Source organism: Drosophila sechellia, chromosome 3R, assembly GCF_004382195.2.
Source record: "Drosophila sechellia strain sech25 chromosome 3R, ASM438219v1, whole genome shotgun sequence".
Taxonomy (NCBI): Eukaryota; Metazoa; Arthropoda; class Insecta; order Diptera; family Drosophilidae; genus Drosophila; species Drosophila sechellia.
This window is the reverse complement of record NC_045952.1, coordinates 10,918,649-10,932,602: the sequence shown is the minus strand read 5'-3', so window position 1 is coordinate 10,932,602 and position 13,954 is coordinate 10,918,649. Positions and strand designations below refer to the sequence as shown.

Sequence of the window (13,954 nt, the reverse complement as noted above, 5' to 3'; positions counted from 1 at the left end):
CTGAAATGAACGTTCTTTTATTTCGACTTTATTTTTGCCTTTTTTACTGGCTGCGCCGCCTGTTAAAATGAAAAACGATGATGATGCCGCCGCCGCTGCTGCCAACAATAACAACAACGACAACGCAGCAGAGTGGCAGGCACAGCAATGAGTGGAGCACTAAAATCCCAGTAACAACGGACGGAGAAAAACCGGCAAAATTGTTCATTGGCAGTTGGAAGGCACACCATAATGAAGGGGCAGGGCACGGGAAAGATGGGGGGACCCGTTTGCGGAAAGGCCGGCCATGTGGCTCTGGGGCTTTTGGGCTCGCAATCGCAATAGCAATGGCATTCGCATGCCGGTGGTTCGAGTTCGGGCCCAAAGCCCCAACCGTGTGCACTGCACCACAGACAATTTCGGCTGGCATTAAATGAATGCAGCAGTTGTGTGCTGCTGGCTGGTTGGCTAGCTGGCCCGCAAATTTCAGATGCTGATAGGCATACAGATAGATAGTCATGCCAATTGCCCACAGAGCAGAGAGTATATGACGCAGAACAGTCGACTTGAAATAAGTTTCTAAACTAGGACACGTCGATGGGGCTGGCTGTGTGCTCTTGAAAATCAATGGGACTGCCACCAGCCATCAGCCACTGGAAGCTTAAATAACACGCTATATAGCAAAGGTGTCCCAACTGCCGCAGTAAGAGGAAAGCAGCGGCTAAAAGCCATCAGTAGTTAAATATTATTGCTGGCAGTTGGCTTTTTGTTCAGCAACACACGGCGAATTTAAAGCGGCTTACAAAATGCAATTCGAAATCGACCAGCTTAAATAACAATGGACGGGCAGGGACTTCCCCCGACTTCGGAACTTTGGAGTGGCTTAAAACCAGCGTTGGCTGCGGCTGATTACAGTTTTCGTTCGGTTTCGGCTCGTTTCCAGTTGGTTTCAGTGTTGAATTGGCCAGAAACGCGGATTTAACCTTGCAACACCCAATTAAAACGCAAAGGAAAACCGATTGGTTTGATTTTGTAAAGTGATTTGAGTGCACTGGGTTGAGAAAACTATTTTTATATTGTTATACGTTCGCTTTTCATTTTGGCATCCAATGGAACTTTTGGTTATGAAAGTGATGTGGTAATTTGAATCATTCAGCGGTTCGGGTATGACGCAGGAAAATTGGAAATTAAGATACAGATATTTGGTTAGGGGTCTCGAGGTGAAGAGATAATAGGATAGTTATCAGTTATATATGACTTCCCATCTCTTAAGATCTTTGGAGGAGAGTTTATGGCCACCTCAATTATCGCTAATGATATGGATCGATGGCGGCTGAAGAGGACCTGAGTTGATGAGAGTACACATAAAATGTAAACAACCCGCTAAACAACAACGGCAACAAGAACAACATCGACGACGCGAAGGAGATGGAGGTGAAGCAAGAACAAGAACAACAATGACCTTGGCATTGACCCAAATATATGGTAACAGACGCTTTGTGTGTGATCTTGAGTGTAGTCATGCGAGTGTGTTGGTTGCATATACATGCCACATACCAAATATAAAGGGAATGAGGGGGAAAAAACCGAAATACGAAATAAAGAAATGGTATGGGGCACAGGAGGATTGTCGACCGTGCAGAGCAAAGTGCGGGGGATGGGGCTTGCGGGTGGAACATGAGCAGGGGCAGGGGAATCGCAGGAGGAGGGGGAGCAGGGACAGCCACGACGGCCGCGGACATGCTGAATGAATAAATGGGGTACAAAGCAAACGCACACATCCGCAGGCACGTCACATCCACAGCTGCGGCCAATATAATAATACTATGGATACTATGGAAAATGATTTGCCAAATAAAAGTAATTGCATATCGACGATATAGATAATAAATCAAACGACAAATTTTGTTGAAGCCCAGTGAAGAGCATTGTGCAGATATTCCTTTTAAACTTTTTCAATTAACTGAACCCAAAAATGCTGATAACACGTGCATATGCGATTTAAACAAACAAAATAAAACGGAAGGGGTGGGGGGTTAACCAGACTGCCAGCGTTGCGAAAAATAAACCAAAAGACAAAGGGGGAAAACGCCGCCGCTGCCATAAGAAATAGTAATCAAAACAAAATAAAAATCATTAAAATTCATAAAAACAAATCAAGACAGCCGTCGACGACAACAAGAAGAAAAAGCAACGATAAGGTTAAAAGCAATTTTAAAGTTAAGGTAAAGGGAGGCGGGCACATGGTTGGGATACGATAGCGGTTCAAGTTCAAGGGAACAGAGGGAGGTGTTTAGGTACATGTATATATATATAAACAGAGAAAATAACATCATAAGCCCACACAAGTATTAAGATCTGAAGAGCGCTGGGCGGAGGGCAGGAAAATCCGCCAGAGCAGAGCAATCTCAACCCAAAAATAAGTACTAGAGTACCCTCGTGTGGGGGTATGAGTGCCGGTATGAGTACGAACTACGAGTGCCATGGCCAGGCATAAACATTTGACCTGAACAACTTTTGTAGACTGGCTGCCTGCCTCTTGTTGGGCTAGATGGTGGACGAGGGAATGGTGCGGTGGCGGGATGGAGGCACTGGGGTACGTTTTCTGGTTGGGGATGGGACGGGGGGAAATGGGAATCGCAGGTAAAGAGTGCGACGCCAATGTAGACGTATGTGTGACGTCACGAGTCAAGTTCACGTGCTGTTCACGCAGCACAGTTTATTGACCCACTTTCGATGTGTATTATCTAGAAAAGCTGCCAACACGAGTAGTGTAGTGAATAGGGGACTACTTACTGGGTGGTCCCACGGCCAAACATCCAATGAATGTGCAAATAGGAAATGTGCTTGCCCATATAAAGCTGTTATTGTATAATAACATAATATGTGTGAATGCATTACCGCACATTCGATTGGAGCTTACTCATTGAGGTTTCGGTTTCCTCATTTATGGATTACTTTCCTCACAACTTTTACAGTAGAGATAATAAACCATATGATTATCGATGCTTATACCTATTGGTTTGCTAAGAAAATGTTTTTTTTGACAGCTGAGGAACAATTCATTCAAGAACCAATGGACTATATTTTCATTTTCTATATCTGAATGTTTGCTTAGAGATGGAGAAATAATGGAAATGGTGTCCTTGGCGTTGCTTTCGTTACTTCTCATAATGCATCAACTTTCTAGATAATCAACAATCTTTCTCCAGGGAGTAAAACAATCAAATCATATACAATCGCTTACCTGGTGCGGCGAGGGCGACGCCTGCGATGGTTGTGGCGATGGACTGGGCGCATGGCCCGGACTGCTGCTGGGAGGAGGTCCGCCGGCGCTGACGTGTGGCGGTGGTGGCGGCTGCTGCTGCAGTGGCGGCACGTGGTGCGGTGAGGCGGGCGGCAAGGGATGTCCGGAACCGGGACTGGGCGACGACCCACCTGGCCAAGGTCGATTCGGTTCGGGATACTGCGCATGAAGATGGTTGATTGATTAATTCTGAAAGAGACGCTGCTATCTTGTAGCTCCTTACCTGGTGCGTCGAGTAGGCAGTTCGATGGTTGGATCCGCCCGCCGGCAGACCCGGCGGTGTTGGATAGCGTTGCGGGTACGGCGAATATTGAGATGTTGGCGGTGTGTTCTGCTGCGGCGGCTGCTGTCCGGCACCTGGAGGTGGTCCGCCTGGCACAGGACCGCCGGGCTGCTGACCCGCCTGCTGTTGCTGCTGCTGCTGTTGTTGCTGTTGCTGCTGCGGCGAACTAGGATAGGAACCTGAATTTTGACCGTGAGCTGGCGGATAGGGTGACTGACCCCTGGAAGTGTTTGTCTGTGGAAGAAAAATCATTTGGATCAATAAAAGCCAAAAGCAGACTAATAAATATCTAATGAACGTCAAAGTTTAACCCACTACCTCTGAGTGGTCATATGTATGTAGAAGTATACTAAGGATAAAGCTGTTGAATCGTTGAATTCATTATTGAAAATCCAATTAGCACTCCACCACCTACAACACTTTAGTTCTTAGACTTTCAAATGTTAATAGCGAGTTTTCTATCGAGCTACGGACGTGTCACGTGGGTCTTTAGAGGGTTAAATTGGAGAGGCGACAGAGACGTCACATGGGTTTTTAATTACAGGCATCTCGCTCTGTCTCTCTTAGACTCTATTTATATCCTCCCACACTCTGCTTTCCCCTGCAATTCATCAATTATTTGCGTTTGGCTTCGCCGATGCTTCGTCTGTGTGCGAGAGCTGCACATTCCATTTTATTGTATATATCATTTTAATCGATATTCCACAACCGATTCCCGTAAATTCGCGCCCAAATACACACCCTCTTGGTCATGTGTGTTCGGCAGCTCTACAGTGGATGTCCTCGGATTAGGACTCTCTGCATTGGAAATTTCCAGCAATTAATATGCGATTGTGCAGCTGCAAGGGAAAACTAGACGGTAATTGGAATTGACCCCGACTGCACAGCACAAGTGCCCCTAATTATTTGGCGCTCACTGTGGCGTGTGTGTACACTGCACATCCATCGCATTCGGGGGTTGGGGTGAAAGGGAGCGACATCGACGCACCCTCGGGTGTGCTGCTGTCACTTGACAGTCACAAATGCGCAGATTAAAAGGAGACAGTTCAGAAAATATGCTGCCAAAGGATCCTAAATGCTGGCAATAAAAAGTTGAAATACACCAATATAACGGGAAAGCACCTACACATTCGTTTTTACAATGCAGGGCGGAAAGTTAGCTACAGCGGATAGCTAAAGCAAGCTTTTTCCAGTTTTCATTTTAAATTCAGAAACTATAGATAATTTTAGATAGCAAATAATATATATTTTATTAAAAAAAATCTTTAAAATATAACGACATTCATTCCTCTATAAAAATAAAGCAAATTAAGCAATTGTAGCGATGCAATATTAGCAAATCAGATTCCAGAGATATTCAATAAATTTCAATACCATTATAATCTTGGCAACATTCCACAGTGCTAGAAAAGCGACCTGCGTTGTCCACGTCCTTCCCAATCAGTTAAAATTACGAAGCTCTGTCCTGAAGGAGGACGCATAACTTCTAGCTGGGACGGGGGCAGTCGATTGCCTGCCACTCGTGGCTCCTGCTCCTGCTGCTGGTTCCCTCTGCCACTCCGTGACCCGTCACAGCGCCAGAAGAAGAAATCCACTTGAGTGGAATATAAAGTGAAACTTACGGACGCACATACATGAGGATGTGCATGTGCAGAGGCGACCAGACCAGGCCAGGCCAGGCCATGCCAACGACAAAGTTGCAACAAAGCCAGGGAAAAGGAGCTCCAAGACGGAGAGGACACCTCGCTGGAACCTGGCCTGTGGGGCAGACAACTGGAGCAGGACGAGCAAAAACCAGGCATGCCATGTGCCATGTGGCGGTGTATGTGCCAAAGTCTGTCTGTGTGTGTGTGTGTGTGGGAAAGAGCTTTGGATGCCATTAATGAAAGGATTTTCAACTTGACGTGGTGCGACAAGGCGGACCAAGTCGCAACGCAGCACAGAGCAGCGACCGTCTGACATGGCAAGTGGAGAGGCGCTTGGCAAGCTAGCACATAGCACATAGGTTCGCCCTCGCAAACAGAAAACCCCACAGCGGCGTACACACAAATGTAGCCGGGCAACAACATCGCTCCGAATGCCACAGCCCGGAGTAAAATGTGGCAATAAATCTAATGGAAACTCACAGCAATGAGGGAACGAACGAGGGAGCCAACCAAGACAGGGAAGTGCTGGCACCCTAGCTACTTTTGTGGCAAAACTGGCCAGATACATTTTTTGAATTCATGGTATTATTTGACGGGCCTTTAAAAATGTTATTAATTTTCTGTTCAACTGTGTAGCTATATAACCAAACCCGCTATCTCCCTTGGCTTAACACAGTTAACAAAAAATTACAAATTGCAATTTAATTGAGTATATCCCTTGTGTCCCAACTATCTATAACAAAAACACCCTATTATAATTACACATTTTCTATAAGATTGGTTAAAAGAGATAGCACAAATTGTTTTCGAACCCATAATGTGAAAAGTCATAAGAACATAAGAATCTTTGAATGGATATATAGAAAAAGATCTACAAATTTCCAAGAAAATATTCTTATGGAACTTCAAATCTATTGATTATTTTAGAGACATTGCTTATAAGCCCTACTTAAGGCATTGGCTATAATTCCCTCTGCAAACAAGTCAACACTGTTGGCCTGGCCAAAGGTAAGCAATGCTAAGGAAAGGCAAGACAAGGCAACCCAAGGCAAGGAAGCCAGCGCTATATAGCCAGAATCAGAAACAGAAACAGGAACATAGCCTCTCAGCCAGAGCCAGAACCAAGGGCCAAAGCCAGATCCCGTCGTTCGGGTAACGAGAACAACAACGGCAACTCCAACAACAATCGACAACGGCCACGACGTCGCCGAGGATGGTTGGTCGTTCCTCGTTCGGTTGGGTCGGTCCACTGCAGGGTGACAGGAAACATGAATGGATGGTTTTCGTGCTCCGCTGTGTGCGTGTGTATCTGTGTGTGCGGAGCGAGCGAACGAGGCAACGAGAAATAAAGTTAAAAAGGAAAAAAGAAAGAAAAAGGGAAAACTCATCATGGATGAAAATCAAAAGCAGAAACGGTAACGGCGGGTAGAAACTGAAGTGGAATTTGAATTAATGCAGCAAGGGTCGTACGGTGGCACAAACGCACACACACAGATACACACAGCCACACACTCATACAATGACTGTAACGAACGAATGACGGTTGGAACGAACGTCGCTCGGAATTAAGTTCGGGGAAATCGGGATAGGATCGGGGGGATGGGACGGGAACAACTGAAATTCTGAATTCAGGGCTCTGAGTTCTCGTTCGGATGGTGGTAGGTTTTCCAGCTAAAAGCCGGCTACATGTATTAAAATATCGCGGGAACAAAAACAAAGCGCAGCAGCCAAGGGAGTGGTCCTGTTTGCCTCTGTCCCCTTCGCTCCGCTCCGCTCCTCGTCTCCTTGATCCTGGGTTTATAATTTCATAACCAACAGACACACAGATACATACGCACACACACCCACGGGCGGAGGTCGATTGCATATAAATTGTGCGAAGGGAAAAACGTGGTAAATGCGATTTTGTGGCAGTAAAGGTAAAGCCGGCAGTGGCAGTTGCAAGGGTTGTATGTATGTGTGTGTGTGAGGGGGTGGAAAAGAACAAGGGGAATGGGGTGGCCGGGGGAAGGACGTCCCTGCTGGCTACTCCCGCTGTTGCTGCCGGCAAATGGAAGGAATTATGTGCACAGCTCTCGAACAGGCGTAATTTTTAATACAATGTCGCACTCTCCACGCGCCCATTCACATTGGCAGCAGTTGCAGAAAGATAAACAAGGCAACTGAAATAAACCAATGCAGCAATCCCCTCCGACAACTGTCGCAAAATATTACTCAAAAATGTTAAGCGATTACCTCTCACTCCCTGTGTGTTTAATTAAATTTGGTGCTCCTCTGCCTGTTATGATGATGGTTTTTTGGGTTCTTGTCACTTTATATTTGTTCCAACATTTCCTTTTTATAGGTAGTACTTATGATAAATGATTAACTATTGTAACGTTTATTTAAAAGCCAAACCTCACGATTACCTAACGTAGGTTTACGTATACATTAATCGTGAGGTAAGATAACAAATTTGTAAATTTTCTATCATTCATTGGAAAAATGTACATATAGTTAAATTTAAAAATTGTTGCTGATTTTCCATCAGGTTGCATCCAAATAAGGGAAACGGCTGGGCGAAAAAGAGAGTCAGAGAAAAGGCAAATAAAGAAATGAGGAAGAGAAGGATCCCCATCAAGAAGGGACAATAACCGTTAAGGCAAAGGCAAGGCAACGGTTTTGTGTGCTCCACTTTTTGTAGGTCAAACTTTAAAGGCACTCCTCCAATAAAAGCAGGCCAACCCATACATGCGAAGAAACGGCATAAACAAGCCGGAACACAGACATCAACTCTCTCGAAATAAAAAAAAAACACAAAGCGCCGGAGGAGGTGAAGGTAGAGTCGGAAGAAAGCCAAACAGGAACAACAAAGACACAAACGAAAAGAGCGGTTAATGCAATGCCTTTTGCCTTTCCCCAAAAAATAACAAACATGAAGCGGAAGTACCACCAAAAAAAAGAGGCGGAAAAGAGGCCTTTAAGCTCTTTAATATATGCCCAAAAGTGTTGTCGCTCGCCTTGCACCTGTTGACCTCAAAGGAGAATCAAACGGAACGTCAAGGATGTATGGGGAGCATAACGGGATGCATCTAGCACACTTGCACTCGAAGAAAGAGAGGGGTAGAGTGAGTGAGCCAAGGCATGTCATCATAGTCGAGCCCTCCTCCCCCTTCCACATCTACACCTCCACCTCCTCTCTTTTGACTGTGCGCGGTTTCACTTGATTTTCATTTTTATTTTGTTTTGGTTTCTGCTTCCTCCACAGCTTGCCGGCTAACCCCTCCTCCACCTCCGCCCCTTCTTCTTCTGCTTCTCCTACCCCAAAACAGAGAGAGGGAGGGAGAATCAGCTGTGACAACAACAAGTTTCTCTGTTATTGCCTTTGATTACGGTGCCTACTTGGTTGTACCTATGTATGTTTGATACGTAAGTATGCATGCGAGTATATGTATTTATTGCATGCACGCGTAAGTCACACTCTGCCGGCAATTTGATTTCTTTGTTTATGCACACAAGCCCGCCGAGCGAGGCAAACAATCAAACAAACACATGACATTGGATAGCAGCGCTTCTAGACTCTTTTTTCAGTCTTTTTTTTTATTTCGCACTACCTACCTACACATAGAGACACAACCAACACTGAGCCATAAACAAAAGCTCTCGAAGGTCGCATCACATCGCATCGCACCGCATCGCACATGTCTAACCCTAGCGGATCGCTTTGATTTGTGTGTTCACACCTAGATTTGTTTATATTTCTCTGTCTAATCGTCGACATCAAAGTTCGTTGACTCGCATATGAGACATCGCATCTACATCCGCGCCACACCAAACCAAACCATTCATGAAGTACCAAAACAATTGATCCTACTACTGCAGTGACATCAAATATGCCAGAAGCAGACCGATGACTACATAGACACGGAATCGGACCACAAAATATGAGTTTGTTGGGCTGCGGGTAAGCCCCCTAACTACCACACTACCCCACTAATAAAACAATTAACCGGTTTCCGTTTAATTCAAAACGTGAAATCATATCACGTGCTTCTCCATTGGGGCCAATAAACCAAGCAAACCAAACCAAAAACCAACTTCAAGCGCTTTATCGCTTGACACAACTGATAGCAAATTCTTCATATCAGGGATTACAATGAGTAATCCTCTTTGACAAATGTATATTCTTTCAGTGTTTTCAACGCAAAACTAACTGTGAAAAGAAGAAGAAGTCCAAAAAAATCTACAGGTACTACAAGTTCATAACCAACCCAAAACATTCTATTTCTTTTTTCCATTAAAACGTATAAAGTGCAGATTGGTGTTTCCATTAGTTAAATTGTAGAGGATTGTACGTTTTCACACGAGCGATTTTAAGGTATCTTTATGTTCCGTATAACACTTTTTTACATTCGCTTTTAATACTACTATGTAGTTATATCGACTGATAAAAATGGCTCGACTCATTACTGTTTGATATACATACATACATATGTTTTGTTGTCTATAATTATACAGTCATAATGTCAAGAAAAGAGTAAGAAATAACTACTTCATTCACTGCATTGCATGTTTTGAGTAGAGATATCTACTTCTTCTGTCTTTTAACATTTAACACTAACAATGCATAAACTTTAAAATTATTCCAATCAGACACGAGGCCAACAGGCCGTCGATAATGTTGACATGAAGGGAACAGGAAACCCTAAAAACCCTAAAGAATGTGAATGAATGCCTCAACATTTTTGTGTACGAAACTCTTTCTTGTTATTCCGCTGCTTCTTCTTATTCTTTGTCTTCTTATTTTACCGTTGCGGTGCGGCCTTTTGTTGTTATTGTTTTGCGGCGGCAAGTGCCGGTTCTCTGCTGTCCGTCTCCCTCACTCTCACCCGGCTTCGCCCAGTAACAACAACTAAAGCACAACAACACCCGGCACTTAAACAGCGAATTTTCAAGGGGATGGGGGTATCTAAAGGAGGAGGAGCAGGGAACCAAGTGGGAGGGGCGGGCGAAAAAGGCGCGGAATCTGAGTACAATGTTTTTACGTTATGTGTGTCAGTGTGTCTGCCGCTTCTGCCCCTTTTTTATATTCTTTCCTTCGAGTGGGACTTGGCAAATCTTCAGTGAACTGAATGAAGTGCGACCAAGACGAAACCCTAAAAAGTAACAGTAAATATTGCAGCCTCCCTCCCACGCACACACACTCCCAAACGAATACATGTGCACAAAACGTGACGAGCCCCTCTCCATGGAATGAGTGGGCAGTGGGTGTGTGGAGTGCGGTGGGTAGGAGGTTGGGGGAGGGAGATAGCTAGCACAAAGCCACCAGCGACAACCGCACCAACAACAACATGAAACACATGCCGTGGAGGCCTGCACATGGAAATACTCCAGTAAGTAAGTGTGTGTGTGCGGGTTCGGGGTCGATGGAATCAAAATCAGTGTCAATGTCAAGACAGCTCTAAAATAAAAAAACACAAGGAAACCCCTGGCGATAAGATTCTCTGTATTCAGTCTTTAAAAGGTTGCCTTTAGGCACAATGACACCATTTCTGGTGCAACAACTAGATCATTTAATATTATTCTTTTTGGAAAATGGTTATTGTGTTACAGAAACACAACATTTATTGTGTCCTTTACATAAAGTTTCTATCCTGGAAGGCGTTTAAGCTACCATGCGGGTTTTTGTTACTTTAAAGCCGAAGGTTACCCCCGAACAAATATGAAATGAGATACTAAGACTTGAAAAGACTTAAACGCATTTCCTATTTTCAGAAGATGTGAAGTAAAACGAATTTGATAAATACTATAACGTATTACACCAGAACAAAGTATTTAACAAATATGTTACGTTTGGAGACTATATAACTGCATATTATCATTTTGACTTTCAGATGTATCTTCCAAACATTTTTAAGGGCACAACTAAATATACCTTTCAATTTACAACTTTTCTATCCCAAGAAACCATGTATTTCTTTAACCTTGTTATCCCCAAATATCCTCTTTTTAATCACTTACCGGTGGTGGTGTCCTGTACTGCTGCGACGGTCCCAGTTGCGGACTGTAGGGCCTTGGTGGCGGTGCCCAACCGCCCTGTTGCCCTCCGTACGGCGATGGCTGGTGCTGCGGTGGCGGCGGTCCGTGTCCTGGTGGAGGCGGTCCACCGGCCTGCTGTTGCTGAGCCGCAGCAGCCGCTGCCGCCGAAGCGGCCGCCTGCTGGGGATCGTAGGTGTTGGCGTAGCGATGCTGCGGCGGAGGCGGAGGATTCGAGGACTGGAGCAGAGAGTTTAACGTTGGCGTCGGTCCCTGCGGCGGCTGCCCGGGTATATAGCGCTGCTGAGGCGGACGATTGGGTGAGCCACCGGGCCCCGGTTGCTGCGGGGGTTGCTGTTGAGGATGTGGCTGTTGTTGCTGTGGAGGCTTTCCACCTGGCAGCGGCTGGCCATAGCGATAGGGATCCATGTTGGGATCGGCGTGGTAGCGACCGTACGCTGGATGTGGATGAGGCGGCGGCAAGTGAGCGTACTCCTCCTTGACACCGGGCGCATGCTCAGGTGCTCCTCCGGGCGGTGGTGGTGCAGGTCCGCCGTGGTGCTGCTGTTGCTGCATATGGGGTGGTGGCGGATGCTGCTGTTGTTGCTGGTGCAGATGATGATAGTGCATGACTGCAGCTGGGTCCGGTCCTGGTGGTCCTCCAGGACCAGATCCTGGGGGCGGTGGTGCGCCGTATGGATGTGGGGCAACATTTTGTTGTTGCTGCTGGATGCTGGGATCGCTGCCGTTGTTGCTGTTGTTGTTGGGCGTGGGCGGGCCAGAGGTTGGCGGTGTAGCGCCACCAGGTGCCGCTCCAGCCGATGGGGGCGTGGCAGCAGGGGCGGGAGCGCCACCTTGCTGCTGCTGCTGTGTTTGCGGCGACTTTATTTTCTCATTCATGGCTGCTCATCGGCTTCTGGCTGCGCTGCTCCCGATCTCCCAGATTTTCCGGATCGGATTTTCCCAGATGTGTGGCGGCTACTGATGGAGCACCGGTAACCACCAACAACAACGCTGACGCTGATGATGACGACGACTGCAGCGGCGAGTTTGAGGTTATGTTAGCTGCAAGTTATCAAAAACGGGGGATTAGCATTTGGCAAAGGGGGTCTGGCTTATTAAAGGGGTCAGTCCTATATCACTGGGCCTAAATCGAGCGGGTTAAACATAAATAATTTGTACTCGTTCGTGGGCTGTTGTGTATTGAAAAGTCCGCTACTAACACACGCACACACATGCTCACTCGAACAGGCAGCACCAATACCACAACAATTTATTTTCCGCCGCGTACGGTGGGCAAATCGTAATGCGTTGACAACCCTGCCGCAACCGCTCTCGCAGTTTGAGCGCAGCTACTCTCGTTGGCGCTCTCGCTCTCTCTTTTCACATTTGGCGGCTATACACGCACACGCCGTATCCCTTTCCGTCTCACTTGCACTTGCTCGCCAGCCAGGCTGAAGGCATACGGCGCTCTCGCTCGCTCGCTCACTCTCTCCCTTGCTCGCTTTATTAGTTTCTGTGTGAAACGAATGAAACGGGCAGCACAGTAATGATTTTTTCGTAATTATTTTCTATGCCGATTTTTCGCGTTTACACAGCACTGGAATGCAATGGACGAAGGGGCATCATCTCACAATTGTTTAACTTATTTTCTTTTTGTGAGTGGGAGAGAGAGGGGGGCTAACGCTTAAGATTTATAAATAATTGCCGCGCCTGCTTGGCCGCGTTTGTTGCGCGTTCACTTTTGGCCGCTGCCGTTGTCTTGAGAGGCTCTCTTTTTTTGTTCGACTGCTTGCGTTTTCCTACGGTTTTTCGCCAAGTGTTTATGAAGATGATGATGATGATGCAAGGATTCGACATCCAATCATTTGCATATGTATACACACACGCACTCACTCGCACACACACTCACACAGCCTCCAAAGTGCATCGTCGAGAGGAGAGAAACTGAATTTTTCACTCGCCCTCGGGCGAAAGTCCGGCGGCAGATTTGTTGTTGGGCCAAGAAGACTCAATATATATTTTGCGGGGCGCTTTGGTTTTTGGGGCTTTTCTTAACCAGAAATCTACATACACGCACACCACTTACACATAGAAGAATATTCACGCATTGACGACCGTCCACAGACTGGCTATATATACTAAAAACGAACTCGCGTGAGAAGACAGGGACAGGGCAGCAAACTCGGTATACGAACGGAACGAAATGAAACGATTCAAGTAGTAGTGTATGCAAGTCTTGTCTGTCTGCGCCTGGCGTTCTTTTCTCTTCTTTTTTTTCGATGGTTTTTCGCCAGGCTGGGGCGCTGCCAAAACGCTGATGCGGCGGCCACAATCACACGCGGCTGATCGCCAGTTGGGCCCTGCACAGGCTGCACATACTTTTCACTATTAATGCGCTGTATTTCACTTATTTTTCGAACAAATTCGCAGCATGACGAAGAAGCGAGCCTGTACAAGATTAGAGCGGATAGCACGCACGATAGTATCGATACGTAGAGTGTTTGGGACTGCGATACACTATCGGGGCTCGTTTCGATAGTTCCTGATAGCTCTAGCACGAAATTTAATCGCTTTATCCAACTTCATACTATTTTTTATTTATTGTCTTCAATAAATATTTATTTTAAGTGCCGGGTCACTTCTTAAATATATATATAAATCAAAAGGTGGCGCATTAGCGATATTTGAGTGTGACGCAATAATGAGTTTTCATCCATTTCG

The 13,954-nt window shown here is 46.0% G+C and overlaps 1 protein-coding gene across 10 annotated transcripts in view; it reads right to left on the bottom strand.

The window, feature by feature from the left end:
- The window catches only part of LOC6616696 (trithorax group protein osa), a 29,970-nt gene extending 16,260 nt beyond the window's left edge, over nt 1–13,710 (bottom strand). For 6 of the 10 annotated variants that reach the window (XM_032720877.1, XM_032720872.1, XM_002041015.2 and 3 more), the window contains exons 1-4: nt 13,320–13,707; nt 11,216–12,295; nt 3,510–3,803; nt 3,227–3,445 (exon numbers count right to left, since the gene is read on the bottom strand). In XM_032720877.1, the coding sequence (XP_032576768.1) occupies nt 3,227–3,445; nt 3,510–3,803; nt 11,216–12,130 (1,428 nt within the window). In that variant the 5' untranslated portion in view covers nt 12,131–12,295; nt 13,320–13,707. Of the gene's footprint in view, nt 1–3,226; nt 3,446–3,509; nt 3,804–11,215; nt 12,296–13,319 lie in introns of all 10 variants that reach the window. The other 4 variants (XM_032720878.1, XM_032720880.1, XM_032720881.1 and 1 more) reach the window with 2 other exon arrangements.
- Between the last annotated feature and the right edge of the window lie 244 nt (nt 13,711–13,954).